The sequence below is a fragment of the Fusarium graminearum genome, chromosome 1, assembly GCF_000240135.3.
Source record: "Fusarium graminearum PH-1 chromosome 1, whole genome shotgun sequence".
Classification (NCBI taxonomy): Eukaryota; Fungi; Ascomycota; class Sordariomycetes; order Hypocreales; family Nectriaceae; genus Fusarium; species Fusarium graminearum.
In genome coordinates, this window is record NC_026474.1 from 11,450,473 (window position 1) to 11,477,964 (window position 27,492).

Consider the following 27,492-nt stretch of genomic DNA (forward strand, 5'->3'; position numbering starts at 1 on the left):
CATGATCCTCGCTTTCGGCGCCATTTCGCCGAAATTCTTATCTTTTAGATCTATCGCCATCTGGATAGCGATCAATGTCCCAATAAACCTCATTTCGCCGAATTTACAATTAAGAACTAGATTGTCAGTCTATCTGTATCATAACATCACTATTTTATGGAAGTGATATAAAGACGGCATTCTTCAAACGTGGCAACAACACCACGCATGTCCTGATGATACATCTATCAACCGTTCACTTGAAACAAAGTCCCACCAACCTTCCTACAGTTCAATAATCCTGCAAACATGCATTACACACCCCGTGAGGTACGAAATACCCCTGCCATTGTGCTTTGTTGATACTAATGTCATCAAGGTTGAGAAACTTGCCTTTTCTCATGCCGGTTATCTTGCTCAGAAGCGGCTGGCACATGGAAGGAAGCTCAATCATCTAGAGTCTAGTGTAAGTCATGTTTCCAAGACAAAGATGTTGATAAATACTAAATTATCTAGGCTCTCATTTCCAATGTTCTCCAAGAGGTATTGACTGTTTCCAAATTGCCGGCCATTGATGTCGCTAACTTGTCAAGATCATCCATAACGAAGATTACTCTGTCGCCGATCTCATGAAACTTGGCAAGATTATTCTGGGCCGACGACATGTTCACCCATCTGTCGTTGCTACGCTCAAACAGATGCAGGTCGAAGGCACTTTTGAGACTGGAACTCATTTGATTACCATCCATAACCCCATCAGTACTGACGAAGGAGACTTGAAGATGGCTTTCTACGGAAGCTTCATTCCAGTTCCCTCTGCAGAATTATTTCCTTCTGTCAACGAGGCGGACTTTCACCCTTTGGCGATGCCAGGGGCTATTGAACCAGCAGAGGCTGAAGACATCATTCTCAACGCGGGGCGTGACCGAGTCATAATCACTGTTACGAACAAAGGGACTCGAGCCGTTCATGTAAGTCATACAGCGAAACCTACATAATTGTTAGAATTACTAATCCCTCAGGTCGGATCTCACTTTCACTTCATGGACACAAACCCTGATCTCAACTTTGATCGCGAAAAGGCCTACGGCTACCATCTCGATCTTCCAGCTGGAGAGTTTCTGCGTTTCGAGCCCAATGAGCCGAAATCCGTAACTCTAGTTCAAATCGGAGGCTCAAAGGTCATTCAAGGTGGGAGTGGCCTTGCCAAAGGTCCGGTCAACCGTCACAACGCCCAGAACATCCTCCAGCAACTGCAACAGGCGGGTTATCAGCACTCGCTTGAAGCATCAGAGGAGCAAAGTCTTATTCGACCGTGCTCAATCAGTAGAAAAGCGTATGCCTCTGCATATGGTCCTACAACAGGCGATCTGATCCGTCTTGGGTCTACTGACCTTTGGGCCAAAGTTGAGAAAGATTACACATTTTACGGCGACGAGTGCACATTGGGATGCGGCAAGACTATTCGTGATGGCATGGGAGCCGCGAGCGGTTGTGCTGATGCCGATTGTCTCGACTTGGCTATCGTCAACGCTGTCATCATTGATTGGACTGGCATTTTCAAGGCTGACATTGGGATCAAAGACGGCATCATTGTTGGCATTGGAAAGGCTGGTAACCCAAGTGTAATGGATGGTGTTTCTGACAACATGGTTATTGGATCAAACACGGACATCATTGACGCTGGTGGTAAAATTGTTACCGCTGGTGGAGTCGATACTCACGTCCATAACATTTGCCCGCAGCAGGCATTCGAGGCGATCTCATCCGGTATCACGACTCTCTTTGGAGGCGGTACCGGCCCAAGGTACGTATCAGCACCTCAACACTATTTAGATATTTGGTACTGATGCAAACAGCACCTCGTCTACAGCTGTCAATGGCACTGCGAGCAAAAAGTACATTCGACAAATGATGCAAGCATGCGATCAGCTACCTGTCAACTTCGGACTCGTTGGAAAGGGAAGTGACTCCGAGAAGATCGGACTCCTTGATCAGATCAACGCCGGTGTTATTGCATTGAAGCTACATGAGGACTTTGGATGTACACCCTCCACAATTGAGAACTGTCTGAAGTGAGTTACCCCTTCCAACATAGAATGTATCATGCTGACTTTATGTGTGCAGTGTCTGCGAAGAACAGGACATCCAATGCCATATCCATACCGATGGTCTCAACGAAGCAGGCTTCCTTGAACACACAGCAGCAATCTTCAAAGGCCGAAGCATTCATGTGTACCATGTCGAAGGCGCAGGTGGCGGTCATGCACCCGACGTCATCAAGCTTGTCGCGTACCCAAATGTACTCCCCAGCAGCACTTCCCCGACAATGCCTTTCACTACAAACACGATTGAAGAGCATATCGACATGGCTGCTAATTGTCACCGCCTCTCAAAGGACAATCCCGATGATGCCTCATTCCTTAAGAACCGTATCCGAGAGGAAACCATTTCAGCCGAGGACATTCTTCATGACATTGGAGCGATCAGCATTATGTCATCGGATTCTCAAGCTATGGGTCGATCAGCAGAGGTGTTGGTGTGCACTTGGCAGGCGGCTCATAAGAACAAGCTCCAGCGCGGTGCTCTAGCAGAGGACAAGGACACTGGTGCAGACAACTTCCGTATCAAGCGATATATCAGCAAGTATACCATAAATCCTGCCATTACACAAGGAATCAGTCATACGGTTGGCAGTGTTGAAACGGGCAAATTGGCCGACTTGGTCATTTGGGACCCCGCTGAGTTTGGAACGAAGCCATTCCAGGTTCTTAAGAAGGGGTTTATTACTTATGCGCAAATGGTAAGTCTCTTTTTCCCCATGCCTTAGAATGGTTACTAATATTTTTATCCAGGGAGATCCCAACGGAGCGTAAGATTTTGCTGCCCATCAATATGGTACAATGCTAACCTTTCGCAGTCTCTCCGATGTCGAACCCTTGGTCGGCCGACCAATGTATGGAGTAAGTACTGTGTTTCAATGATTTGATGCGCAATTTCTAATCTACCTCCTAGGCCCTACATCCCGAGTCCAGCGTCATGTTTGTCTCTCAAGCAAGCGCTTCACAAGGTGGCGATGTTCACTCGTACAATCTCAAAAAGCAGATTGAGGTCGTGAAGAACTGTCGAACGGTGAAGAAGAGTGATCTCAAGTTTAACAGCGCTACACCCAACGTTGATGTTGATCCCGAGACTTTGGTAAGTGCTTTTTGACGCTGGAGTTGACTTGTGCTAATCTCGTTTCTCTACAGGCTGTCACTTGCGATGGAATGGCACTCAAGTCTGAGCCGGTGAGCTCTCTTCCTATGACGAGACAAACGTTCTTGTACTAGATAGTTACGGAAGCACACTTTGCTTACCGTCTGGTTTGGATTTGGTAGATAGAACTATAGTTGATACATTGCAGAACTGCATTTATTGCCATGTCTTTTGTTTCAAATGGTATCGAAGCAAGCGAGCTTCTACCTTGAGGTTAGCGGTCGTGTAAACCACTAGCCATTTGAGGTGTAGCGGTGCACTAAGCAAGGAATGGGCCAAAGCAGGGCACCTTATCAAGTCTACCTTATCAAAAACAGTGCCGACTATGACTTAGCACTATTAGTTTTTAAATTTCCAGTCATCTAACCCAAGTTTGTTATTTATGTACCTCAATATTTCACTGGTTTTATCCTAAGCTACGTTTCAACACCCAGCATGGAAAATAGCGAAGAAGATGATGGCGGAACTCGCAACGAACCTGGCACACGCGCCTATCGACTCCATACTAGGCGTCGACCCTGTGATAAATGTCGTGCCCGGAAGGTTCGGTGTCAAATAGAGGATGGCAAATCGCACTGCCGTCGCTGTGAAAACTCTCAGACTCCATGTACTTTCGAAGGACGATCAAGACGTACTACACGACAGAGCAAGACTACATCCGTTTCTAGCAGTGCTCATTCACCAGTTGTCCATCATACCTCTCACGATGATACATTGGGCCTTGACAACTCCTTCGGAGTATCTGACGAACAACACTCTGATAGACCAACGATCTTCGTGGCTACTCCTCCAGTCTTTACACCCGAGACCGAGATCCCGTATGATCACGCACAAACACTTAGTAGTGTCGCCACCACAACTCAGTTGCAATTTTCCAGGTCAGTGGATGATATACAGGGACAGTCATCAACCCTTCTAGGATCATCCTCCGAGGCAGATCCCTGGCTGCTACGCCACTGCCGGTTCGATGACTATGGACTCAGAAGCTTCTATGGTCTGCAGTTCCGAAATATTGGTGGAGTTCCAAACCGGCAGAAGATTCCTGTACACTTTATCGTGACCCCGAAGTTAACGAATGATGCAACGTTGGACAAAATGATGTCTTTAAGATCCAGGCTTAACGGGCTCATTTCAGTGTCCATGGGCATCAGGCTTGCCAAGCTGTAAGTCAAACTATAGTGGTATTTGCAAGACTCGAGACTGACTCGATCCGCAAGGTTCTACAAACATATCTACACTCTAATGCCCATTATATCTTCAAGTTACTTTAGCCAGGACTTACTCGATAACCCACTTCCTGGATCGACCGCTCTTGACCATATTCCCTGCCACTTACTCGGTGCTATTTATGGTCTTGCGTTACCCTTTGCCCGAAACGATGAGCATCTATCCATCATTGAAATACACCATCAGTTACCCAGCGCAGACATATGGAACATTGTACATGAAAGCCTGCAACAACAACTTCGTACCCCAGATCTCAGTGTTTTGACGGCAGGCCTCATGTGTCTCCATGCAACGATGAATCACAGATTCGCTACTACAACAGACACGTTCAAATGGACTTGGCTAGGCACTCTGGTAGGGATAGCACAGAATCTGGGTCTGCATCTTGAAACTCGTATGTGCGCCATTCCTGCTGAAGAGAAACAGATGCGTGCCCGGTTGTGGTGGGCTTTATACATCGAGGACAGCTGGTTATCATTACTTATGGGTCGTCCTCCATACATTTCTGACGATGAGTGGGACGTTGGTGAACTGGATGATACTGATTTTGCCATTCCTACAAGTATTCCATGCACCAATGTTGGACATGCTGAGATTACGAGGCCTTTCCGGGACATGGCTCGTCTCTCGGTCATTGCACACTCGGTGCAGTCTTCTTTATAGTAAGTTCTTGACTATTTTTGTGTTATAATGCAACAATCTGACTTCCTTGCAGTTCATTGAAGGCGTCACAGAAGCTGTCTGAGAATCTGTCGCTCTCCATCCAAACAGCGCAGCCCATATTTGAACAACTAAGCTCATGGCGCGCTTCGGTACAAGTCCCAGAGGCATCAAGAACAAGTAACAATGGCATGCTCAACGACAATGAATCATATCCGGCAGCAATACTCATCGCACACGCAACCTTGGTCACGTACGTATGGAGAGCACTTCTACGACCCATCGTGCCATCGGCTGTACCGCCACTTGTTATTGATGATCAACAGCTTGCTGAAGCTTCTCTTTTTATGGAACTCCAGCCGCGAGATGTAGAGAACCTCTGCTGGGATGTACCAGATCTCTCACATCTCGAGTTACCACTAAGAAGCTCCGCCGATGGTACTAGATCACATCATACAGTCATTCAGAACCTCCATCAGTCTTCATTGGCATGGGCTACGAGCCTCTCAAGTCTAGTTAAGAACTTATTACCCGCTCGTTTCCACGATTTTTGGTATTCCTGTGAGTGATGGCCATCTCCTTCTTCTCATGACTCCGCTAACTATCAAGGGTCGAATATCTGTTTCGCCGTCATGTCAAGTCTTGTCATGGTTGTCTTTATCCAATCACCTACACAAGAAGCGGCGGCCAGGTCCAAGGAGATGCTGATGTTTTGGCGTCAGATTGCAAGAGACCAGAGCAAAGTATCTCCAATGTTGCTAATGACGTTGGCCCGAATCGATGGATACTTTGCCGCTGGTCTTCATGACGTCTTTTCGCTACCGGCCCATGTCGAAGCGGCGCTTTCACCCTAGTCTATCTAGGGTTTGGTGGTATCGGCGAAAGTTTAGGTGCGTCACGTTCGGCGAATGTCTCGCCGAGCACATTTCGCCGAAATACGCCTTATCTTGAGGGCTACTGATTTATTCTACAAACTGCAACACACCAAACTATTTTACTCAAGTTGAACCATTAGTTACTTGCATTAGGATATTTACTCATTATCGTAAGTTGTCAGCACTTAGCAAAATGGATCGTTATGTGGATTTCCAGACTCCTTATACCTCCTACTCCTTGCCCCAAAATAGATGCCGCTGTGTCGGTTGCAGTTTCACTGGGCCGCGAATGAGTCGAACTACACATGATCTACCCCCTCCTTACTCAGATGTCGTGGGGTTTGACCATTGCAGAAACTCCAAGTTTGTCAGCAGACCCTGGAAAAAGAACAAGTTCAGATCTATGATTTCCCGAATTTTCCGTCGGGATAAGTAAGTATGTCTCTTCCCATCCAAAATGTTTTATTCAGTCTAACAAGGAGTTCTAGGATACTGTAATACCTGGTTATGTTTCAAGAGGTATAAAATACTCCGTTCTAAATGTGTATCGGGATGCCAGTGTATCATTTTATATCGGGTGGCGATACATGTTATGTAACTCAAATTGATACTGATAGCAGTAGTTCTCCAATAGACATGATTTTTATATCTGAAGTCTTACTGTTGAGTTTCAGTTATACTACGGTTAGGACCATCAATTTGTTTCATTAAGGATAACTCGACAATGCATATCCCAAATCTATGTATTGTCTCATTAGGTCAAGACGCAATGATAAATATGGGAACAAGATGATTGTTTAATACGGAATGTGGATTCACGGCGTGGCAGTTCAAGTTGGGTCTGCGAGGCATAATAAATGTATTCAAAGAGCATATAAGAAATAAACCTAATCTGACTTGATACTGGTTTGGAACGCTGTCGGCCTCTGAGGGTTAGCAGAAAGAGGGTGACTGCAAGCGGCATGGTCTAACCGCTGGTCTATTCTCCTTCTCCGATACGTACACCCTCGCCCTTGCCCTCGCCCTCGCCTCCGCCTTCTCGCTTCTCATTGCGAAAGTCGTTGCCATCTACCGGATCAGACACTTTTGCTTCGGCCTCAGCCTCCTCCATCTTCTTTACCTCCTTGGTTTCCTCAGCTTGGTTCTTTACATCCTCAGCAACCTTCTCGACGCCTTTTTCCGCCGTCTGCTCACTCTTTGAAGCCGTATTGTTCGCGTCTTGCACCTCGGTCTTCAGATCCTCGCTTGTGTCCGCAACAGTCTTGTCGACATTTTTCAAAATTGCCTGATCATCGGCCAGACTCGTGCCAGGGTTGTCCGCTTTCATAAGGTCCTCAACGGCGCCTCCGAGATCAGCGTCCGTTTTCTCAATTGCTGGATTCGAAGGATCATCGGTCAATTCCTGCTGCAGCTTCTCTCCTTCCCCTAGCACAGTCTTCATGTTCTTTTGGACATTATCGGCCACAGCTACCTCCTTGTACCCATCAACCGCTTGAGAAGCCCGAAACTCGACAGTTGGCGACGCTTGGATAAACTCAGACTGGAATTTCGCGTCGGATTCCGCTTTGATTTTGGCTTCTTTATCTTTCGCTTCTGACTCGGTCTTGGCTTCTTTCTGTGCATCGAGGATCCTCTGCTTCTCGGCCGCCTTGCTATCCTTGAACATGATCAAGACCGTCGCAACTCCAGTCAAGATTCCTATCAAGGATCCAAGCTTATCACTATAATGACAAATAGATGACATCACGCTGCCAAAGGTCGGCGAGGTACTCGGAATGCTTGGGACCACAAGCTGGTTGATGTTACCAGCGACGTTCACGTTGTTAATAGTGCCCGCAAACGCAGCCCCAATGACGTTGTAGACATCCCCAGTCTTGTGGCTGGTCTGGACAACATTCAACCAGACCGGGTTGAGGGACACGGATAGGTTGCCAGTGCCTATGTTTTGCTCCTGCATAGTGCCATCACCTGGCATCGCTACCGGAGTACTCTGACCGCCTTTGGCAGCCATTGTCAGTACTGCGGAGCTGGCCTCTGCACTGGCCGTAATCGCCAGGGTTGCCACAAGAGTCGGGGCAGTTGGAGTGGCATTTGGAGCGGCAGTGCTGCTGTCCGTAGGGTAGAGGTAGTATGTACCTTGCCAGGCGCTCGTGAACTGGGTTTGCCATGTGAATACTGTATTCCAGGTGCTGTAAGTGCATTGCTGGAAACTAGCAGTGGTTGGGAAAAACGCGTTGATCGCATCTTCGGGGGTCTTCTGGGCTAGTGCTGTGCGGAACCCTTTAGCCTGGGCCGAGGATGGGTTGGCTTGCATGTACTTGATGAACTGGAACGAGTCCACCATGTTTTGCAGCATTTCACTAGTGAGAGTGAAGTCAAGTGTCATTGCGAAAAGGGAAACACCCATCACGGCCGCTGGGAACTGCTGGTAGTAGTTGCCGTTCAGGGTTTCGATATTTCCTGTAATCATCGCCTGCAGACTGCTACCACCCGGCACGCCTTGCACCTGCTGGGCAACGGCGCCGTTTGGTACAGTGGCCAACTTTGTGTAGGTCAATGCCACTGGCGTGCCGGGGGTGGGATTGGAGACGGGACTGAAGACATTGAAGATGTCCACATCGTAACCCACGTTGTTGGTAACTGTGATAGTAAAGCCGGAAGACATGATGAAGTAGGGTAAAATAGACAAGTAAAAGTGAGTACGGATGGTGTGAATATGGATTGAGTGATGAGGATATTATGAATGGCTCCCTCTCCCTCTATTTATATATACATATATCGAGCAGGAATCAAGCATTCTTTGCAACTGCTGGTGCTGAGGTTCGTTCGCTAACGTTGCCCAATGATTTGGCACTTCTGTACCCATACGACGCAGCGGCTCAGTGTGATAAGACAGACAGTCTAGACTTTTGCACTCAGCTGGCTTTGATTCAGCCTATTGATTTAAACCGTCCACCACTGCAGATACTATTGGTCAAAGTCGTTCCTTACCGGGCTGGCTCCAGCGTATCTCTCAATAGCTAGCGCCACTCGTCTAATAGTGCTTGCCAGCTATCATTCCTATCACTCGCCTAGATTAGTTAGCCTCGGGCTCAGCCGCACATTCTTTCTGTAGTTGGTATAGTCTTTTCGAACTCAACGACGAGCTGTATACTTTACCGCTTAAATTTCACATTTGTAGGTGGTACTTAACTGTACTTTGGTGAACTTGCTGAGCCCTGTGTCTCATTGACTTGTCTATGGTTTTGTAGATATTGTTGCAGTATTTATTTTTACTGTTAAGCTCATATCTTTGCAAAGATCGAATGAGTAACACATTCATCCTTTGGTGATCTGTATTACGTTTTGGGAGGTTCGCTATACCTCTGATGCACTGATAATGTTTACTACAGCTATCATTCGATTCAGTCGTAGACGAATTTATTTGAATGTGATAGGTAGAGTTTGAGAATGTTTTTGCTTGAGCCGAAAATGGTTTACTTGGGCATGTGATATCAATTGAACATGGTCTTGACCATAACTACAGAAGTCCTCTCAGCCAGCCACTATTGTCTAGGTGAATTTGAATTAGCTATCTCAGGACTTACCATTGATAGTGATAAGACTACAGACGTTAAATTGGCTCATTTTTCCCTTTTGTGGCTGGTCTAGACTGAAGCCGTTAGGATGTAAGTGAAATAGTTTAGAGACATGCAGGTTCCAGAACTCATAGTCTGCTTAGCGCCCTCAGCTGGATATGTATGTCTTAGCCAAGATGAACTGACGGGGTATGTGGACGGTGCACAGCCGGAGTATGGATGAGCTATCAGCATGAAAGTGTTGAACAACAACCCAATTGGTATTTATTGTATAAAACGGGTTCAGCAACGACAATCACCACTGCGATATCTTTGCAGCATCTTGCATCCTACTACCATTTTACCCCTCACTCTCTCACTGTACTGGCCGTACCGCTACATCTGGTCCTACAAAACTGAATCCCCCCAGAGTCGAACTTCCCGTAAGGTACAACCTTGGCCAGTTGTTCATCCCCAAGAGACAAGCAACTTTTCGGACCTTGACTTGCTTACAACGGTCCGGCCAAACCGTAGCTTCAGTGACGCTCATCACCCCAATATCAACACTGATAGTTAGCAATGCAACGACCAACTCCCCTCTGGCGCGGTTCATTTACTTGCCACCGTTCACCATCGGGCCGTTTGCCGTGACGCAGGCCGATGTGAATGCCATGGCCCAGACCATGGACTTTATCACTTTTATGACAAACAATCCTCAGGATCCGATTACGGTAGCCTTCAATGCGCTCTGGAAAGATCAGTCAGTTCCACTGGCGGATCCCGTAACCAACTTCTTTGCTCAACATCCGGCCTACGCGAGCTGCACGTTTGTTACCTACATGATGGGTATCACATATGCCGCTGAGCAGCCTGTCAGTAAATCCATGCCCATGGATCAGGCTGTGTACTCTCTGAGCAGTCTCGTGACATCAATGGGTGGAACCTGGCCGTCCGGCTTACCGGATATTACGGTGACCAAGTTTACTTGCAGCACCAGCAATGGTGTACTTGCTCTTCAAGCGATGGTAGACAAAAGTCTATTACCTGCCAAGTCAGATGAAGCGTTGACATTCTTCATGTCATTATTCAACTCCAAACTGCTTCTTATCAGCATCAACATCAATTGTGCCCTTGACCAAGGCATTGGCGGAACGCAGCTCACTATCAGCCTTGATACTATGCAGGTACCCTGTGGAGACTTGGGAAACTTGACCATAAAGGATCCCAATGTCACCATTAGCATCAACCCAATGTTCAAATTCGTCACCTTTGAGGTTGCTGGTACCGTTCCGTTCACTGTCTTTGAGAAGAAGTTCGACACCCAGGTCACCATGACCATCGACAATCTCGAGGCCAGCTTCGGGGTACAGGTGGAAGGAAGCGATATGACTCTCCCTACACCTACCCTCATGAAGGGTGTACATTTTGATTCGTTTGGGGTAGGCATTGGAGTCTTCTTCGAGCCACCAGGTGCAGTGGTAGGCTTGTCTGGTCGATTGCATATTGGCGACGCTGCCAGCGGGGCTCAAGTGGCACTTGACGATGACTCCTTTGTTGTCGTGTGTCAGTTAGAAGATGGAGCCCCGAACCCGCTCTACGTTTCTTTCTACGTACCTCAGATGCAACTGACGGACATGATTACTATCTTCACCAATTCCCAATGTCCTTTGGAGTTGCCGGTTTCATTCAACGATATGTTTTTCCAATGGTCCGAGAACCCCATGGAACCTGTGGTACTACCTGATGGATCGCTCTCCCCGATCGGTTACGGATTCAAATGTCGTGCAGACATCCTTTTCTTGAGTTTCTATGGCGACGTAGCAATCGATCCCACAAACGGAATAAACGCCGAGATTGAGATGGCCCCTCTCTCATTGGGCGACCTTTTCAAGTTTGGGGGTGATGGCAAGGGCGTTACCGACAAGGTGAATGCTGCCGGCAATCCCATCAACAACAACCAGTTGGCGACAACGGCTGCGATGCAGCAGGCCAACAAAGACTCGACCGTTCAGCAGCTGGTGGCTGCGGGAGGTCCAGTGTTGAAGATCCAGACATCAGCCTCGCCTTACCTATACCTCAACGCCAGCGTGAGCTTGTTGGAAATAGTGAATGAGCAACTCACTGCGCAGATCACATCGACAGCCGTTACGTTCGATCTGGACTTTGGTGCTATCTTGACCGAGCAGATGACCTGTACATTAACCAGGCTTGACAACTTGGCTGCCACATTCTCGTACGGAATTGACCAAAGTATTTCGCTGCCCACAATCGCCGATGTCAGTCTGGGAACCATTGACCTGGACGTTACAGTCAGCGCAAACTTGGGACTTGTTGGTTCAGGGTCTGGTGTCATCATAACACTCGGGGGCAGTTTTGACTTTGAAGGAGCAACCCTTACCATCGGTAGTTTTGAAGTCGACTTTCCCATCTCGACATTGAGTGATGTCTTATCGTCCATTCTCTCCCAAATCGAGCAGGACGCTAAGAACATATTCAGCAGCATTCTGAACACTGCAGCTCAGTGGGCCGGTAAGGTTGAGCAAGGCGTCATCACAGCGGTTGATTCAGTTGCCAATGTCTTGCACAATGCCTTTGACCAAACTGCTAGCGAAGTGGCTTCCACCATGAAGGACGCAGGCTTCGGCGCTCAGGAGATAGTTTCAGGTCTCAACGATGTCTTCAACTTGGGCCCTAGCGAGATCCATGGCCTGATGAGATCGATTGGCTTCAGTAACAAGGAGATAGGTACAGTCTTTCAAATTATTGGTGGATCATTATTTGGTGGATTTGCAAACAGTCTTTTTGGTGGCGGCCACCATGATGATAGCGTACCTGATGAAATCGTGAAAGGTATTTTTGGCAGCGGTTTATTTTAGTGTTTATTCTTAGATTTACTTTGGTAGATTTTTTGATATCATGCCATTCAGTCCACTCACCGAGAACCAGAAGGTGCTTTTTAGATGAGTTTTGATACGATGGTTAGGAACTGTGCAAAATCACGAGTGATACTGAGACTTCTTATCACGTGTTCCACTGTCCTTATAACATTTGTATAATTTTATAAAAAATTTGATAGATACGTATAGAGTTAATGTCTATCGTTTTAAAATTGATAGTCAATTTAGCATCGAGATACCGTTCTCAAAATGTTCAGTTGAGCGCGGTGCTCCTTATTCTTCACGAGTTGCGAATCAAGAGAATAGCAATGATATATCGGGTACCGGATGACAAACGACACAGAGACTCGCAATTGGATTAACATATCTAAATGGGCTTTTCTGAGCGGTAAAAGTCCTAGTTTGGTAATGAATGATGTGTGACAGCAGACAGCATGTTCGATATAAGGTGACGCAAGCCCCTCTCAAATATATCTTGCTATTTTCTGACGGATCGACGTTGAGCTAGGGTCAACGTAAGATAAGATCTTGCCCGCCCTCGGCATTGTCTTGAAATACCGAGTTGGGTCTGCAAGGGAACCTGCATCGTTCCTGTGTCACCAATAGGTAGCTTGCCTCGAGTGATGCAAATTCACAACGGGTCTACCTAACTCTGACATGTACCAGATGACGAGAATGGCCAAATAAGCGAGACACTGATGAACAAATCAAATATATAGCTTATCATATCATCTCACCGCTGACTGAATCTACCGTATCATGTTATCCATGTTCCACCAATTATTGCTTTTTAGCTTGGCAATCTTACCTCAGATTTTAATAGGCAATCCGTCAAGCCCCAACTGTCATACCGACCTCGCCAAATCGACTACTTGATTGGAGGTGTGCAATTGAGGCTGCATGTTGTGGCATAAAGAGCAGCGAATTCGTTGAACAATCTAGCCAAATGAGGGTAGCTGTGCAGAATGTTGAATGGAGCTTGTGTTTTAAATTCACTGCTTTTCCACATCTCTCAGGACAAGAGTAGTACCTACATATTTACGAATACAGGCACAATATGGCGCTTTTAACGTTTGATAGCATCAAGTATCCAGTTCTCGCAGGTGGACTGTTATTGGTTGGTTTCATTTACACAATCTACCGATCAATACTACCTCGTCCCTTGGAGGGAATCCCGTACAACGTCGCAGCCACGAAGCGAATCTTTGGAGATCTGCCCGAAGTCCGTGCCTATGGTAGCTTGACTGACTGGCTCGCGACGCAAGCTGTCAAACATAAATCACCGATTTTCCAAGCCTTTATTCGTCCCATTAGCAAACCATGGGTTGTTGTCACTGACTACTATGAGGCATCTGAGATTTGCACTCGTCGTTTCAAAGAGTTTGATAGAGGTAGTGCGAGCACGTCTATTTTCAAGGGCGTTGTTCCTGGTTCACAGATCACGCTTCAGAGTCACAATCCGCAGTTTAAGAAAAACAAGGAACTTGTCAGGAATTTGATGACGCCGACTTTTCTGTCTGAGGTAAGAAGGATTCATGGACAAAATGAGGTGAGGCTTACGCTTATGTCCAACCAGGTGTCAGCGCCAGAAATCTACGACAAATTCTCACGCCTTGTTGAGTTGTGGAATTTGAAACTTGACCACGCAGATGGAAAGTTCTTTGCCGCTTCAAGAGACATACACCATGCCGCCCTGGACATTATTGTCTGCGCCTCTTTTGGGATTGACACTCAAGACACACAGCTGGTGAAAGAAAAAGATCAACTCAGCATAGAGCCTCGAAGTGAAAATGATGGCGAGATTTCATTCAAAGAGGTGCCTCTGCGCGAGGAGCTAGGCGCTTTGACTGTCTTATCAGAAAGTGTAGCAAAGGTTGTCAGAACACCCTCCCCTCCACTCTTTCACTTTTTATATCGCAACTTGTCATCCCAAATGCGCAATGCCATCGCCTTGACTCGAAAGTTGCAGCGGCGCGAGATTGAAAACGGTATCAAACGACGAGAGAACGGGGAGGCGATGAAGTGCGCGTTGGATGAGATATCGGTCCGAGAAGAAGCCACGGCAAAGAAGGAGGGGAGAGAACCCTACTACCATTCTCAGGCTATCGCCAGCGAGGTAGGTACCAAGATACTTCAGTATCCTGCGAACGAATCAAACTAACGTGTCTTGTAGCTCATGTCATATTTGATCGGTGGCCATGAAACTACATCTTCCACCATACGATGGGGCATAAGCTATCTCAATAGAGATCAAAGAGCACAATCCGAATTACGAAAAGGTCTCCAAGAAGCTTATCAGCAAGCTAAAGCAGAAAAACGTCCTCCCACTCTCACAGAGATCATCCAAACACGTGTGCCGTATCTTGATGCTGTTATCGATGAAACACTTCGAGTATCTTACACCTTTGGCATGACCCTACGAGAAGCTGTAGTCGACACACAATTGCTCGGCGCCCACATCCCAAAAGGAACAGCCATCGCTTTTCTCTCCAACGGTCCAGGTGTACTTTCACCACCAATCCAGTACGACGAGTCGCGCAGTAGTGAATGGGTCCGGGCGCGGAAGCCGAAGCAGCCTGTTGATCAAGAATACGCCTTTCCTGACTTTGTCCCTGAGAGATGGCTCAAGTCAGTAGTGAATGAAGCTGGCAAAGAGGAAGTCGTGTTTGATTCTCAAGCTGTCCCTATTCAAGCTTTCGGGCAGGGTCCTCGCGGGTGCTTTGGTAAGAGATTGGCGTATCTCGAGATGAAGATCTTTTTTACTCTCATTATTTGGACATTTGAGTTTTTGACGTTGCCTGCGCATGTGGCAACTCCCAAGGAAGTTTCATCGCTAACTAGGCACCCGGATCGAGTCTTTATCAAGCCGCGCCGGGTAGTACTGTAGCTGGTTACTCTCATAGGTCAAGATCGTTAATTAAGCAAGACGTTGGAAAGGAATTTGATGATTTGTTACAACTTCGATACAATTATTGTTGCTAGACCGTCTCAACTCCATTTAGTCTATGACTTGCCTTCTTTACATTCTCTGGTCTATCCGCGCTTAACAAACCTCCTCTATCATATAAAACGAGATCTTCCAGTGCTGTCCCAGCGGTTGTGCCAGTTACTGTCATTTTTATCGGCACCAATGACCTGTCAACGAATATTCCTTGTGTACTGCTAGAGCTGCTTGGCAAAATGTTTAACCATTTTATCTTTGTTTTCGCTGCGTGTAGTAGTGGTTGGGTGTGAGGCATGCAAGCAACAAAGATGCCGACGCCGATTTCGATGTTGGACCATATAATGATTCCCTGCGAATCGGCTTTATAGATTGTCATGTCAGATTCAAGTATCAGGGAAAGGATTGGGGATCTTACACGTCGCGTTCAGGGTTCTGTTAAAGTCCAACATGTGCGGTATCCGAATGCAGCTGACAGCGATAAGACTGTCATTGGGTTATTAGTGAATTCAAGCAATAATATCATGAAACTCACAATATTCCCACGCCAAATATGAGCATGATTCCAATCTTCTTTCTCGCCTTTAAACCAAGGTTATACAGCTGAGTTAACGGAAGAACGAACATCCAAATATCTAATGCAACATTGATGCCAGCATGAGAGAGGATTAGAGCTTGGATGTCGAGACGCGGCCCTGAATTGGGGAACCCATCCCAGCCCTCTTGTGACGGCTCTGTAGGGGCGCTTTGAAGGGCTGCAAGAACCAAGATGATGGTTGTGGAGAGAATAGTAAGTGCGATGGTCCATCTGATGATTGTGATAAATGTTGGGTCGGGAAAAATGCGGAGGAAAAAGAATAGGATCGACAGTTTGATTAAACACAAGCTGAGAACGTATGTGAATTCGACGACAAGGAGATACTGCATCATTTAGTATCAACTGCGATCTCTGATGGTGGTGATCTTGATCTTACTATGAAGAATCGGGTTGTAGTTTCTTCGCTTATCGTCCAGATGTCATGTCCTAGACCGGACCATGTCACTAGAATAGCGACTTTTGTCAGTTTTGCAAGAATTAAAATACCCAGAATCGAGTCGAGACCTACTAAGAATCATGATTATTGTTTGTATCGCTGCGAGAATCTGAATATTTCGATAAGCTAGTAAGCAGTCCACTATGTTGGGTTGGCGAATGAGTCCCACTCACTGCTGCAGGGATAATTAAATAATCATCTACACCCCATTTTGTGAATCGGTGAAACTTTGTCGATAATCTTATACTTATTGAGACGAGTATCGCTCCAAGGATAAAAAAGTTGATAGCTCTGATGTTGTGGTCGTTGTCGATGTCTGCTCTATTGCAAGACACGCGCTCTTCTCTCATGTACTCTGAACATGACGCGTCGTTAGCTGCGTACCCTGCGACAACTGAATACATCGCGTCTCAGCCCTTACCCAAGAGATCCTTCACGCTGCAACCCCCTCTAACGCATACAAGAACATTGTCGCTGACCGTTGTCACGTTGCATAGGCGTTCGATGCTGGCGTCAGAGAATATCGGTCTTTCGAGGAACTTGTCGAGGCATTTCATCTGGTGATATTAGAATAGCAATAATCTCATTTAACGCAACCGATAAACTTACAGCACACTCGGGCGCATCTTGCACTCTGTACTCCTTGGCATAAACCGGCTCACACAAAGAAATGGCAATGATAAGTATCTGCCACAGAGTCAGTCCTCTCATAGCTCGTGGCTGGTCGAATGCAGGACATGGGGAAGTTTTTGTTTGGAGACAAAGGGAGAAAGAAACTTGGGTATTTTTGCTACAGATCCCGCGTCTCAGCCCTTTAAGGGGAACCAAGGTGGCACACACGGCTAAGATAAGGTTCGCGATGGTATCTCATCACGGGTCTAGACTTCCGGATTTAACATAACCCTGGCTGTACCTCGATTCCTATGGTAGATCTGAGCGATGCTATTCGTTGTGGTGCGTGAGAAGAGTTAAGTGGCGCATAGCGGCTGACGCCAAATCCCGGTCTGCCTGCCGCTTGGTTTCATTCCCAATGTGAGACACCATATTTGTCAGAGCATTCCAGCTGCCTCAGGCTACAGGGGGAGACACAAGGCTGAGGATGATGTAGTTTTTTCCATTTGAGGTTGGTTAGTAATGAAGGCGAAGGGTTCTTCGCGATCGAATCTTGTTGTGGATCGAGGAAACGTTGGTCTGTGAGCTTTAAGTTTTAAGATACGAGAGAACACAACCGTCAATCACGCAACAAACACTAATGTTCTAAGCAGTATACACCAGTTGACTACAGTATTTTCAATGGTTCAGTTAGTTCCAAGTCGCACAATCCAACCTATCAAGTCCATCTCACATGTTCCGACATCTCTACTATTCCGAGTAAGCAATGAATTCCGATAACTACCCAAAAAGTGGCATCTTACCCTATAGTGGCTGACTTGGCGTCGGCAAGGATCACCCTTTTCAAGTACCTACCCTTGCTAGTAGCAACCCAAGCTGAAAGCGACTGAAACCTCAACTTGCTTTTCTCCTGTCGATTTAATCTCGTATACGTACCTTACCTCGCGTCGAAACATCAGAACATGTCCATCTCAATTCACCGTCGCGCTCGGTCCCCATCTCATCAAACTATAACTCGCTGTCACACTATTATTAGCCAAAGCTGGAGTCATTGCTACCACCTGAGCTACCCGTTTCAGATTTGTTCTGGTGCAGATCACATTGACAACCGAGAGTAAAAGTCATGATCCAATGATGGACAAAGCCAACTCGCAACCTTGCCCTCTTCGCTTAACGTCGAGAGGGTTCGCATGACTCGTGCTGTGTGAAACATTAGTCCTCATTGGCTGGAAGCGCGCCTCGCGTATGTCCGTTACAGGGATGAGGGGAGTTGAGCTGAAGATTTCCCAAAGCGGACAACAAATCGTGACAGCGTGGGGAAACGACAGTCTAATCCATAATTCATATTGATGATCTTCAACTCCCTTTAACTAAGTGCACCATTAGCTTTCAAGTGCCGATAGACTGTAAAACAATAAAAATATCCCGAGGGACATGTGAAGTAGTTATAACCTGTTGATTGTTGAGCATGTGTCTCCTTTCGATGATGCATGGCTGCGTAACATGGCACGACAGTCCCAATAGTCAGCTTAACAGAACAAAAGAAGCAAAACTCACACTCTCCACACGACCCTTTATTAACGTTAGGCTCTGACCCACGATGGATTATCATGACCAATGCTCAATACGAGTGTCAGGCCAAGTAGACTAACGGTCGTAGGCGAGCTGCATGTTGGTCCGTGTCGTACACCATCATCGGGTTCGTCCAATTTACCGTCATGATGTTTGTAGTATATAAGGTAGCTAATACCTCTCTCATCGATACTCCTTCTCGATGAACCAGACATTACATCTTGTATTATAATCATAATGTATCTTAATTGTCTTCTCATATCCTCCCTTTTGGCTGTCCCAGCCCTTGCGGCTCCCAGCAACTCAACCACCAACGCCTGCAAGGAGATTGCAAAGAACCTCCCCGATATCGTCTCGTTCCCCTATGCCATCACCTTCAACACCGAGACCACGGGTTACTGGTCCACATCCCTGCGTGAGATCAAGCCTGCTTGTGTAGTCACTGCCAAGTCAGCGTCCGATGTGTCCACCGCTGTCACGATCCTGAACAAGTACCCCGATGTCAAGTTTGCTGCTAAGAGTGGTGGTCACGACCCCAATCCCGGTCATGCAACAGCTGGTGATGGTGTTCTCATCTCGTTGGCCGAGATGATTGGTGCGGTGTATGATGCTGAGAAGAAGGTGGCGTATGTCAAGCCTGGAGGAGAGTGGAACGATGTCATCTCCACACTGAACAAAGATGGTGTTGCTATTGTTGGAGGTCGTCTGGGTCTCGTTGGTGTTGGCGGTCTTCTTACTCAAGGTGGTATCTCTTTCTTGAGTGCCCAGTACGGTTTGGCCGCTGATGTATGTCCCCTATTCAATCTCATCTTGACTCGGCTAACAGTATGATAGAACGTTGTCGCCTGGGAAATGGTCAATGCCAACGGAACCATTGTCCACATCGATGCCGAGAAGCAGCCCGAACTTGCTGTTGCATTGAGGGGAAGCGGCAGTCAGTTTGGTAAGTCCCGAACCGATATCTTTAACTACCACATCTAATGCCTTGCAGGAATCGTCACTCAGTTCACCGTCAAGGCCTATCCCATTGGCAAGGTCTGGGGTGGTATTCGCACATACGATGATTCCAAGACCGACGAACTCTACCAAGCCATGCACAAGTTCATTCCTTACAGCAATGAAGACCCCAAGGCCGCCATCATCACTACTAGTTTGATCCTCACTGGCGGTAGCAGGATCAACTTGATGTTCTATTTCTACGATGGCGAGAAGCCCCCGACCACTGGTCCCTTTGCCGACTTTTTGAAGATCAAGTCTACCCTTGACACTACCAAGACCCAGACATATCCTGAACTGGTAAGTTTATCACTGGGTCCATTTACAATCTACCGTGGCTAACAGATGACCAGCTCAAGTCAAACGGAGCCGGAGTTTCTCTGCTCAACTCGAGGATTTCTTTCAGAGTAAGTAACCCACCCTCAACGTATTACTACCACAACTAACGAGTATAGACTGCCACTATCCCATACTTCCCCAAGGACTCCACCGTCTACAGGCAAATCACCAATAAGATGCACGAGATCACATTGGGCTACTTCAAGCGCCTCCAAGGTCTAGCTTCCCAGTGCTCAGTCGACTTCCAGCCCCTGCCCGCCGCCATCGGTAAGCACACTGAAGAGCGAGGCGGAAACGCTATCGGCTTCACTGGCAGCGACCCCGATCGCGTTCTTCTCGAGATCCAGTGTGCTTGGGTTGAGAAGAGGCTCGATGGTATGGTTCGTCAGTTCTCCAAGGACTTGACAGCTTGGATTGAGGAGAAGGTGCCTCAGTGGCTGGAGGAACAGGGTGAGCCTGCTGATGCTTACCTTCCTTTGTTCATGAACGATGCCATGTCGGATCAGAATGTCACTGGAACTTACAAGAACTATGCCAAGTTCAAGGCACTTCAGCTTGAGGCTGATCCTGAGGGTGTTTTGAGGGAGAGAATGGGTGGCTTCAAGTACTGATAGGTGTGAGGGATGTTCGGCGTTATAACTATATATTCAATTCTCATATGTATTTAGAAGCTATGTGTAATAAACGTTCTCCAAAGGAGACATTCAAGACCCATCATACTTGTTCGTATCTCGAGTTTAATAAGGTGTCTAAATAGAGTATGAAAATAAACTGCAGAAGAACTGGTGCTAGGATTCTTGTTCTGGGCTTGAGACAATTTCCTACCCACTTGTTGAATATTGATCAGGGACTTGATAGTTTGTTTTGAATATTGTCTCTTATTGGCGCGCTTTTACGTGCGAGACAGACGAAGGCTCTCGGGTGATACGACATTGTGGCCCGGCGCCAATCATTAAGCTGATCAATGATCTAGGACTACGGGCCGTGGAGATCATTCGCAGTCTAGACAGGTCCAATACGGGAATAACAAACTAAGAACTGTTGTCCAACGATTCGTTGTCTAATTTTGAAGATTCAGTTTCTGACTTTTATAGGTCATTTCGTTCATAATGTTCCAACAAGCTATAGTCATATAGTCCCGGCCGAAATCAGAGGGCGCCCGGCGTTTTACAGAAAGTTTCTGAGCACAGACCATATCATGATTAGTGTGCGTACACGCCGTCGCATGACAGAACCGTCACTATGACCCCATCACAAATGCCTGCCATTTTTGTACAAGGTTAATTTTGTCTTGAAACGTGGCCGCTTATGGCCGTGGAAAAGTCAACATGTAATACTTTCAAAACTACACAGCGCGTCGTGAACATGCTATGATACTCACACGAGCTTAGTAATGTACTGTAAATTTTGTCTAAGCACTTTATACCACATGCCATGCTTCCAGAATAAGCCTATGTCCTAGCCTAGCATTATCATGTATAACGCCATACTATATACATAAAAATAAGCATAAATTCGTGATGCTACAGTAGAAGGCTAAGAATCCTTCATTAGCCACGAGTGTGCTCGAAAGAGTCCAACTGCATCAGTCAACAGAATTGAACAACCTCGAATCTCTTCTTATTGTGCCCACGTGCTCGTTCCGACAATTCCAACAACGATGGTAGCTCCCGCCATCCACCAACTCGCTACTCCAAATGCACCTTGGATATCTTGTTGTAGGATTCCCCAAAGAACACCGAACAGCAGACTAGGAGGAAAGAAGCCAAGTCCAAGAATCCACCAAATTTTTGACCAGTCCCAGTCTTCTTTATAATATATTCCCCACATTTCTTCTACTTCTGTACACTGGGATTGGAGATTTCCTGATGTCCATTTTGGGAGCTGTCGAAGGACCAGCGTAGAGTTGGGCCCTATTTCCTCAGGATTAGTGAAGAAATCCATCATGAGTCGCGGTCCGATAGGGGGAGAAAATTTGGAGGGAACTGGGGCACAATCGTACTCCGAGCCCTGAGGCCTGACAAGATTAGCAGGAGGAAGACAGACACAAGGCTTTCCTTGTTCACAGATCTCAGGATGGCATCGAACATCGATGTGTCGATGACCTCCATACGCGAACTAAGATATTATGTTATTAGGGAATAATAAGAAGAGGGTCAGGTTTTTTTTCCTAAGCTCGGTGTTCGAGTACCTTCATAAAGTGGATTGCGTTAATTGTTCGCAGTGACCAGTGCCGTTTGAGCCTTCCTATGTGCTCAAAATACCTCTCTCGTAAGGTTTGGAACAGTTGTCGATCGTTTGTAATATGTGTAACCGATTCTTCATGAAGAATAATGGTATATTTTCGCGAAGTCATGCAAGATAGCACGTGAAGAGTGCTCGTAGACAATTTGCCTATTTCTAAATCTTTCTGAAAAGAACTGCATCCCGTATTCGCGGCGCTTCTCGAATACTGATCTGCTATGTCACCAGATTCAGATGTGTTCGCCTGCGCATAGTTGTCAAAAGACCCAGCAGAGACTGAAGTTGTGGGGTTTGAACCCCTTCCGCTCGTGGAGCTGGTTGTTGGCGAGTATGCTAGTGAGTTTAAATAGTCTTCTAGAGCTCGCAATGCGCCTGCTTCATGCTCTATGTAATCATCGTGAAGTAGTTTGCCGCGATTCTGTGGGAATTGGTTATGGTACTGCATTGTGGACGCAAGAGTCAGATTTCAGGTTGTGAGCGCTTACGTTCCTCCATCTAATGCGATGGTGACCAGGGGTAATATCATCTTCTCTTAGACTAATACGGGAAAGGAAAGTCAGGATCTTGCCATAGATCCTCGCCATACCTACATCCAGAACGCGTCGGCCACTGGATGATGCTGAAGTCTGAGTATTGTTTTGTGAAGTTGGACTTCCCAGTCCATGAAGATACTGCGATGCCTGTTTCGCTCCTGATTCTAATGTATATCCCTCTATCTCATCGATTAGTTGGCGATGTTCGGCCCTGAAGTCGTTCTTTTTGGTGCCTGGTTTTGTGTAATTGGCCAAGTCCTCTGTCTGTTGTACCGTCTCTGGAACTGCCTCGGTGGGTGCTTGCTCCGATGTCTTGTACTTCGCTCCTGACTGTTGTTCAACTCTGTGATGCTCCGCCACGATACCTAGTTCCACAGACCTGTCGTCCAAGGTCGAGGTATTGTACGACCTAGATGTGATGCACTCTGGCGTTGTAGCCAACGTGGTTGTGGATTTCAGAAACTGATATAAGCTATCTTGGTAAACGTGAAAGGGCTGTCCGGTGATAAAAAATTCTCTTGTCGCTTCTAGATGAGATAGTATATTTTCCGCCTTGTCGTCTTCGGCAAGGTCACTGTTGCTAGATTCTTGGTCACTTGCACCGGTGTTTCCTAACCAGGAATTGGCAGCAGCCGGGTCTTTAAGTCCTGGTCCTTCGCCCAAATATCGATTGAGAATAAGGTGTTTGTCCTTGTCTTGCTCCAAAGCTCGGCTGAATAACTCTCGAAAGTTATTATTAGATGGGACAGCGAGATTCCAAATACCCTGGGAGATCAAAATTCTGAGATGCCGAGGTCGCAAAATTTCAATGGCTAATCGTTGAGCAGACTCGTAGCAATCTTCACGTAGTCTCAAGAAATACCCTTTCAGCAGACGTCGATGGTTGTCGATGAATCTCGCTTGTTGAATCTTTTGCGTAGCCTCTCTGTATAACGCAAACAGTTCCGAGTTCCCTGTCAATGTATTGATCAAATATGTCACTGCTGCGTGCCGAACCTCGTTAACCTTGTGACCTGGTTCAGCCCACGAACCAATATCATCAGGTAGTGATATGACTGATTGGACATAGTCTCTCAAATCTCCAGTTTGGCCCTTGGGTTCAGACGTTTGGTAGTCGAGAAAGGTCATGGTTGGACGACGACCTGACCCTCGATCTTGGAACTCTTGTGTAAATGAGGATGGGTGCGTTGAATTTTCTAGATCCGACCACGCTGGGCCAAATACCTCAGAGGCTGTGGTATCGGAGACTGTCTCTAGCATCAAGCGCGCATCCCGGTCTTCTTGAACTTGATGCAAAGAAGGTGACAATCCTGGAATGGGAAATTCAAAAGCCTTTTTGCCATCATTTTCCCTCCATGCAAAAGCTACGGCTGAAGGATAGATTTGCAATGGCTTTTCGACAATTACAGGAAGATATGTTTCCAGGAATAGGAGTGCATTAGCCAGAAAGTCAGATAGACTCAAATCTCGGTTCTAGTAAAAGTCAGAAATGATTCGGCGGCCAACTTCTGGAGAACCTACCATCAGCCAGTCAATTAAAGACTGGATTAATTTGAAGCAATCGCTGGCCCAGCCTAGCAAACTAAGCACCTCCACCCAATGAAAAAAGTGCGCCTTCAGGAAATCGTGAATCTCGCGGCCGTCATTGAGATCGAAGTCGACCTTGATCTGATGATGGACCCAGTATATTGATGCATACCGAAGTTCCGGGGATAGATGCTTCCCAAGCTCTATACTATCAACCACAGATCGGTGGATGTCTGAGAAGGATAGATCACACATGTTCTCATGTAAAGCTCCTCGCATAATACTCAAGCACTGCCTTGCTAGATTTTGGTGAGCGACTTTTTCATCAATCCGAAACTCGCTCTCGTTTATAACGAGATAGTCCCGAAATGACTGATGACACAGCCGTACAGGCAGATTGCGATTGAGCGGGATATTCAACACAGAATGCAGTGCATCTAGCCTTTTATCCACAGTTTCTGCAGGGATTTCGATCAAATGAGACAGTGCAGTTGTAGATAGTGGACTCGCAAGGCTAACGATGCTGCCGACTATTATCTTGAAGTCTTTGATGATCTGCTCTTCATCATTTTCTGAGACATCAGTGATCAACGAGCATAGAATCGGCCCATAGATTCGGTCCAACTGAGATACGTGACCTTTACTCTCGTAGTCCAGCGTCTTATGCAACTGTATCGGAGGGCTATTGTATCTCCTATCGCCAATAAAACGACAGATAGTCGCTGCGTAGATAAACAACGGTACAGATATCTGCGCGAGACTTTGTACTGTCGAACTACCTGGCCAATCTGGCGGCAGTTTCCGTTCATCGCTTACAGTCATGTTGAAGTCATGTCGGATCTTCCGAAACTCGTCATCTAGAAAGACAACTATATCGTGCTCAACTATCTGTGCCGGAATTTCGTGTAACACTAAGTCTTGATAGGAGCCCTGCGCCTCGCTGAACCCTAGTCGAATCGAAAGCTCTGGCCTGCTCGTCAAGAACACCCTGAGGTAAGGAAGCGAAGTTTTGGCTCGCGAGAGAATATTTATCAGCAACCTAATGTCAGCCTCTTGATCACACTCGTCTAAGGCATCGATCACTATCACGACCGGCGACAACACTTTCGCCGATGCTGCTGCCTCAGAGAGTGGTTCCTGGATGAGCTTTTGGAACTGCTCTTCCACAGACTTTCCCACAATAGCTGGATTAGCATCAAGTTCTTCCTTGACAAATAATGCAACTTCTGGCATACTTAATGCCAGTTGGTAGGCTAGAGTCGGCATCAGTTTGTTCGGGTTGCCTCTGTCTATCTCTCCTCTCTTGAAGAAGAAGCTGGCACCAAGGTCACCTCGCTTCGCTCGCGAATGTGCAACAGTCCGCGAGATAGTAGACTTTCCAGTCCCCGCCATGCCATTAAGCCAGAATATCGTCTTGGACGTGGGGTCATCGATCCAGCAGTCTATTTCTTTGAGAAGCTCCTCACGCGTATCAGGCAAGCATGTCGGGTTATGTTCTTCTGCCTTGGAGTTGAAAGAGGCCCCCTCCGCCACTGGTAGCTGATCAAATGCCGTTCGGTAGTTGACGTTTTGAATAGGTGCGCTATAGTATAGGCTTTAGCTATAGTTTTAGCACTATATAGTCTCATTTCTTACCTTATGGTATCAGCCTTTCGCTTAACTATTTTGTTTCGGTAAATAATCGTACGATCTACTAGTTAAAATACGCAAGGATTACTAACATGTTTGAATAGCTCCAATAACTCTCTGTGTCGCTTCCAGCTGTGCAGCCGGAATATACTCAAGCAGCTCCACTGCAAACGCTGCCGCTGTAGCAGCAGCATATCGCTGCCACCGATCGTTCTTATGCGAGTCTGCATAGTCACAGACCCCACGTATCACAAGACACGGAAATCGATTCATTAGGCCCGCAGCTTCCATCTCCACACACAGACACTGATGTCCAGTATCTTCAAACAGGCTGTCCCGGATAGCTGCATCTTTAATCAGTTTATTCCCAGAGGCAATGATCCCATAGTGAATCTCTGGGTCGGTTGACTCTCGTTGGTCTCGTTCTACTTCCCAGGCAGAGTCGCATTTGTCGCAGTTACTGCCACCGGCATGGTTATGTTGCGATTTAAATAGGCGATCCTTCTCGGCCCCCTGATAAGTGAAGCTTGTCTTAGGGCGTGTCATGCGAGGGTTGGCTTTGAACATTGCCTGGAGCAGATCTGGCACCTTCGACCCTGCAATCTCATGCTCTGCCTGTAAGCTTGCAAGCGCATGAAGAAGTACCGCAGGCGGTTTATCAAGCGAGCCCTTCCGCTCCCAACCGCCGTTCGCTGTCGCGTTTCCCAAGTCATACTGCACCACTCCTCCAATCGTACCGTCAGGTTGGCCGACGACGACATCACCTAGCCGGATATCATATCCCGCATTAGGCCGAGCGATGCCTCCTCCTATGCCTACTAATAGACTGATCCGAATATGAGGCAACGAATGCACTAAGTTCGATGCAGTAGTTGCTGCAGACGCGAGCCCGTAGACTCTTGCAGGCAGCGAGGCGATCACAACGTTGTGTTCGCCTATCCGGCCCCACGTGTACGAGTTCTTGTCAGATCGATGCTGGCTAAAGCCTTCAGGTGCGTCATGGCGATCATGCAACAACGCGGTCGCTACGACTCGTTCGATGGGAAGGGCAGCGATCCATCCGATGGCGTAAAGGTCAGGACTTTTAAGCCGTATCCTCATCTTTAAGAAAAAGGTTCAGACGCTCGGGAACTAAGACTCAGTCCGATGAATCTAATGCTAGTGCTGGAATGACAGCATCGCATCAGATGCGGGGTCACTGAATGGATACGCGTTAGCACTGACGGTAATAAGCGGAAGAACAGAAGGTCCGATAACTAGGTTATTTGCAGCCTAACAATCCGGCCAATCCAACGCCAGCTGCTCACCGTATTTACCCATCTAAGTGCCATCAACAACTATATAAGTGAGGATATATTTTGCCCTAGGGCTAGGTAGCTTATAACCGCAAGACATTTCGGCGTAGCGTTTCAATTATATAATAGTTCGCAGGACAAGATTAGTAGCTTATCTTCTATCTTATCTGTCTATCTCATTGATAGAAGCTTCACAATGCGATCCAAGGTTATTAAAAGGGACGTGGAGCTGCTCTGTTTTTAGCCCTTCTTTGAACGAAGGGCATGTTAGCTTTTATAGTAGAAAACCCGACGAGGTAAAAAATACACCCGAAGAA

General features: G+C 46.9%; 7 protein-coding genes across 7 annotated transcripts; 4 read left to right on the forward strand and 3 right to left on the reverse strand.

Moving 5' to 3' along the window:
- Nucleotides 1-288: 288 nt before the first annotated feature.
- Nucleotides 289-5,644, forward strand: FGSG_10627 (urease; the record flags this gene model as incomplete). Its single annotated transcript, XM_011321330.1, has 14 exons — nt 289-309; nt 359-445; nt 496-522; nt 678-950; nt 1,002-1,786; nt 1,839-2,054; nt 2,107-2,782; nt 2,835-2,851; nt 3,015-3,177; nt 3,231-3,269; nt 3,838-4,400; nt 4,659-5,126; nt 5,180-5,377; nt 5,584-5,644. 14 exons carry the CDS (start codon nt 289-291, stop codon nt 5,642-5,644), a joined length of 3,594 nt encoding a protein of 1,197 aa, XP_011319632.1.
- Nucleotides 5,645-6,753: 1,109 nt separating this feature from the next.
- Nucleotides 6,754-8,664, reverse strand: FGSG_10628 (uncharacterized protein; the record flags this gene model as incomplete). The annotated part of the gene is made up of 3 exons (XM_011321331.1): nt 6,754-6,915; nt 7,003-7,997; nt 8,136-8,664. 3 exons carry the CDS (start codon nt 8,662-8,664, stop codon nt 6,754-6,756), a joined length of 1,686 nt encoding a protein of 561 aa, XP_011319633.1.
- A 1,563-nt stretch (nt 8,665-10,227) lies between these two features.
- On the forward strand, nt 10,228-12,432 carry FGSG_13798 (uncharacterized protein; the record flags this gene model as incomplete). Its single annotated transcript, XM_011321332.1, has 1 exon — nt 10,228-12,432. The coding sequence occupies one exon, from the start codon at nt 10,228-10,230 to the stop codon at nt 12,430-12,432; it is 2,205 nt and encodes a 734-aa protein (XP_011319634.1).
- A 1,078-nt stretch (nt 12,433-13,510) lies between these two features.
- On the forward strand, nt 13,511-15,340 carry FGSG_10629 (uncharacterized protein; the record flags this gene model as incomplete). The annotated part of the gene is made up of 3 exons (XM_011321333.1): nt 13,511-13,975; nt 14,030-14,569; nt 14,627-15,340. The coding sequence occupies 3 exons, from the start codon at nt 13,511-13,513 to the stop codon at nt 15,338-15,340; spliced, it is 1,719 nt and encodes a 572-aa protein (XP_011319635.1).
- Nucleotides 15,341-15,780: 440 nt separating this feature from the next.
- Nucleotides 15,781-17,139, reverse strand: FGSG_10630 (uncharacterized protein; the record flags this gene model as incomplete). Its single annotated transcript, XM_011321334.1, has 7 exons — nt 15,781-15,880; nt 15,930-16,315; nt 16,369-16,448; nt 16,501-16,537; nt 16,602-16,603; nt 16,850-16,985; nt 17,038-17,139. The coding sequence occupies 7 exons, from the start codon at nt 17,137-17,139 to the stop codon at nt 15,781-15,783; spliced, it is 843 nt and encodes a 280-aa protein (XP_011319636.1).
- Nucleotides 17,140-18,849: 1,710 nt separating this feature from the next.
- Nucleotides 18,850-20,558, forward strand: FGSG_10631 (uncharacterized protein; the record flags this gene model as incomplete). Its single annotated transcript, XM_011321335.1, has 5 exons — nt 18,850-19,398; nt 19,447-19,555; nt 19,604-19,908; nt 19,962-20,015; nt 20,064-20,558. 5 exons carry the CDS (start codon nt 18,850-18,852, stop codon nt 20,556-20,558), a joined length of 1,512 nt encoding a protein of 503 aa, XP_011319637.1.
- A 1,559-nt stretch (nt 20,559-22,117) lies between these two features.
- FGSG_10632 (uncharacterized protein) lies at nt 22,118-26,981 on the reverse strand (the record flags this gene model as incomplete). The annotated part of the gene is made up of 5 exons (XM_011321336.1): nt 22,118-22,609; nt 22,677-24,197; nt 24,246-25,833; nt 25,887-25,911; nt 25,973-26,981. The coding sequence occupies 5 exons, from the start codon at nt 26,979-26,981 to the stop codon at nt 22,118-22,120; spliced, it is 4,635 nt and encodes a 1,544-aa protein (XP_011319638.1).
- Between the last annotated feature and the right edge of the window lie 511 nt (nt 26,982-27,492).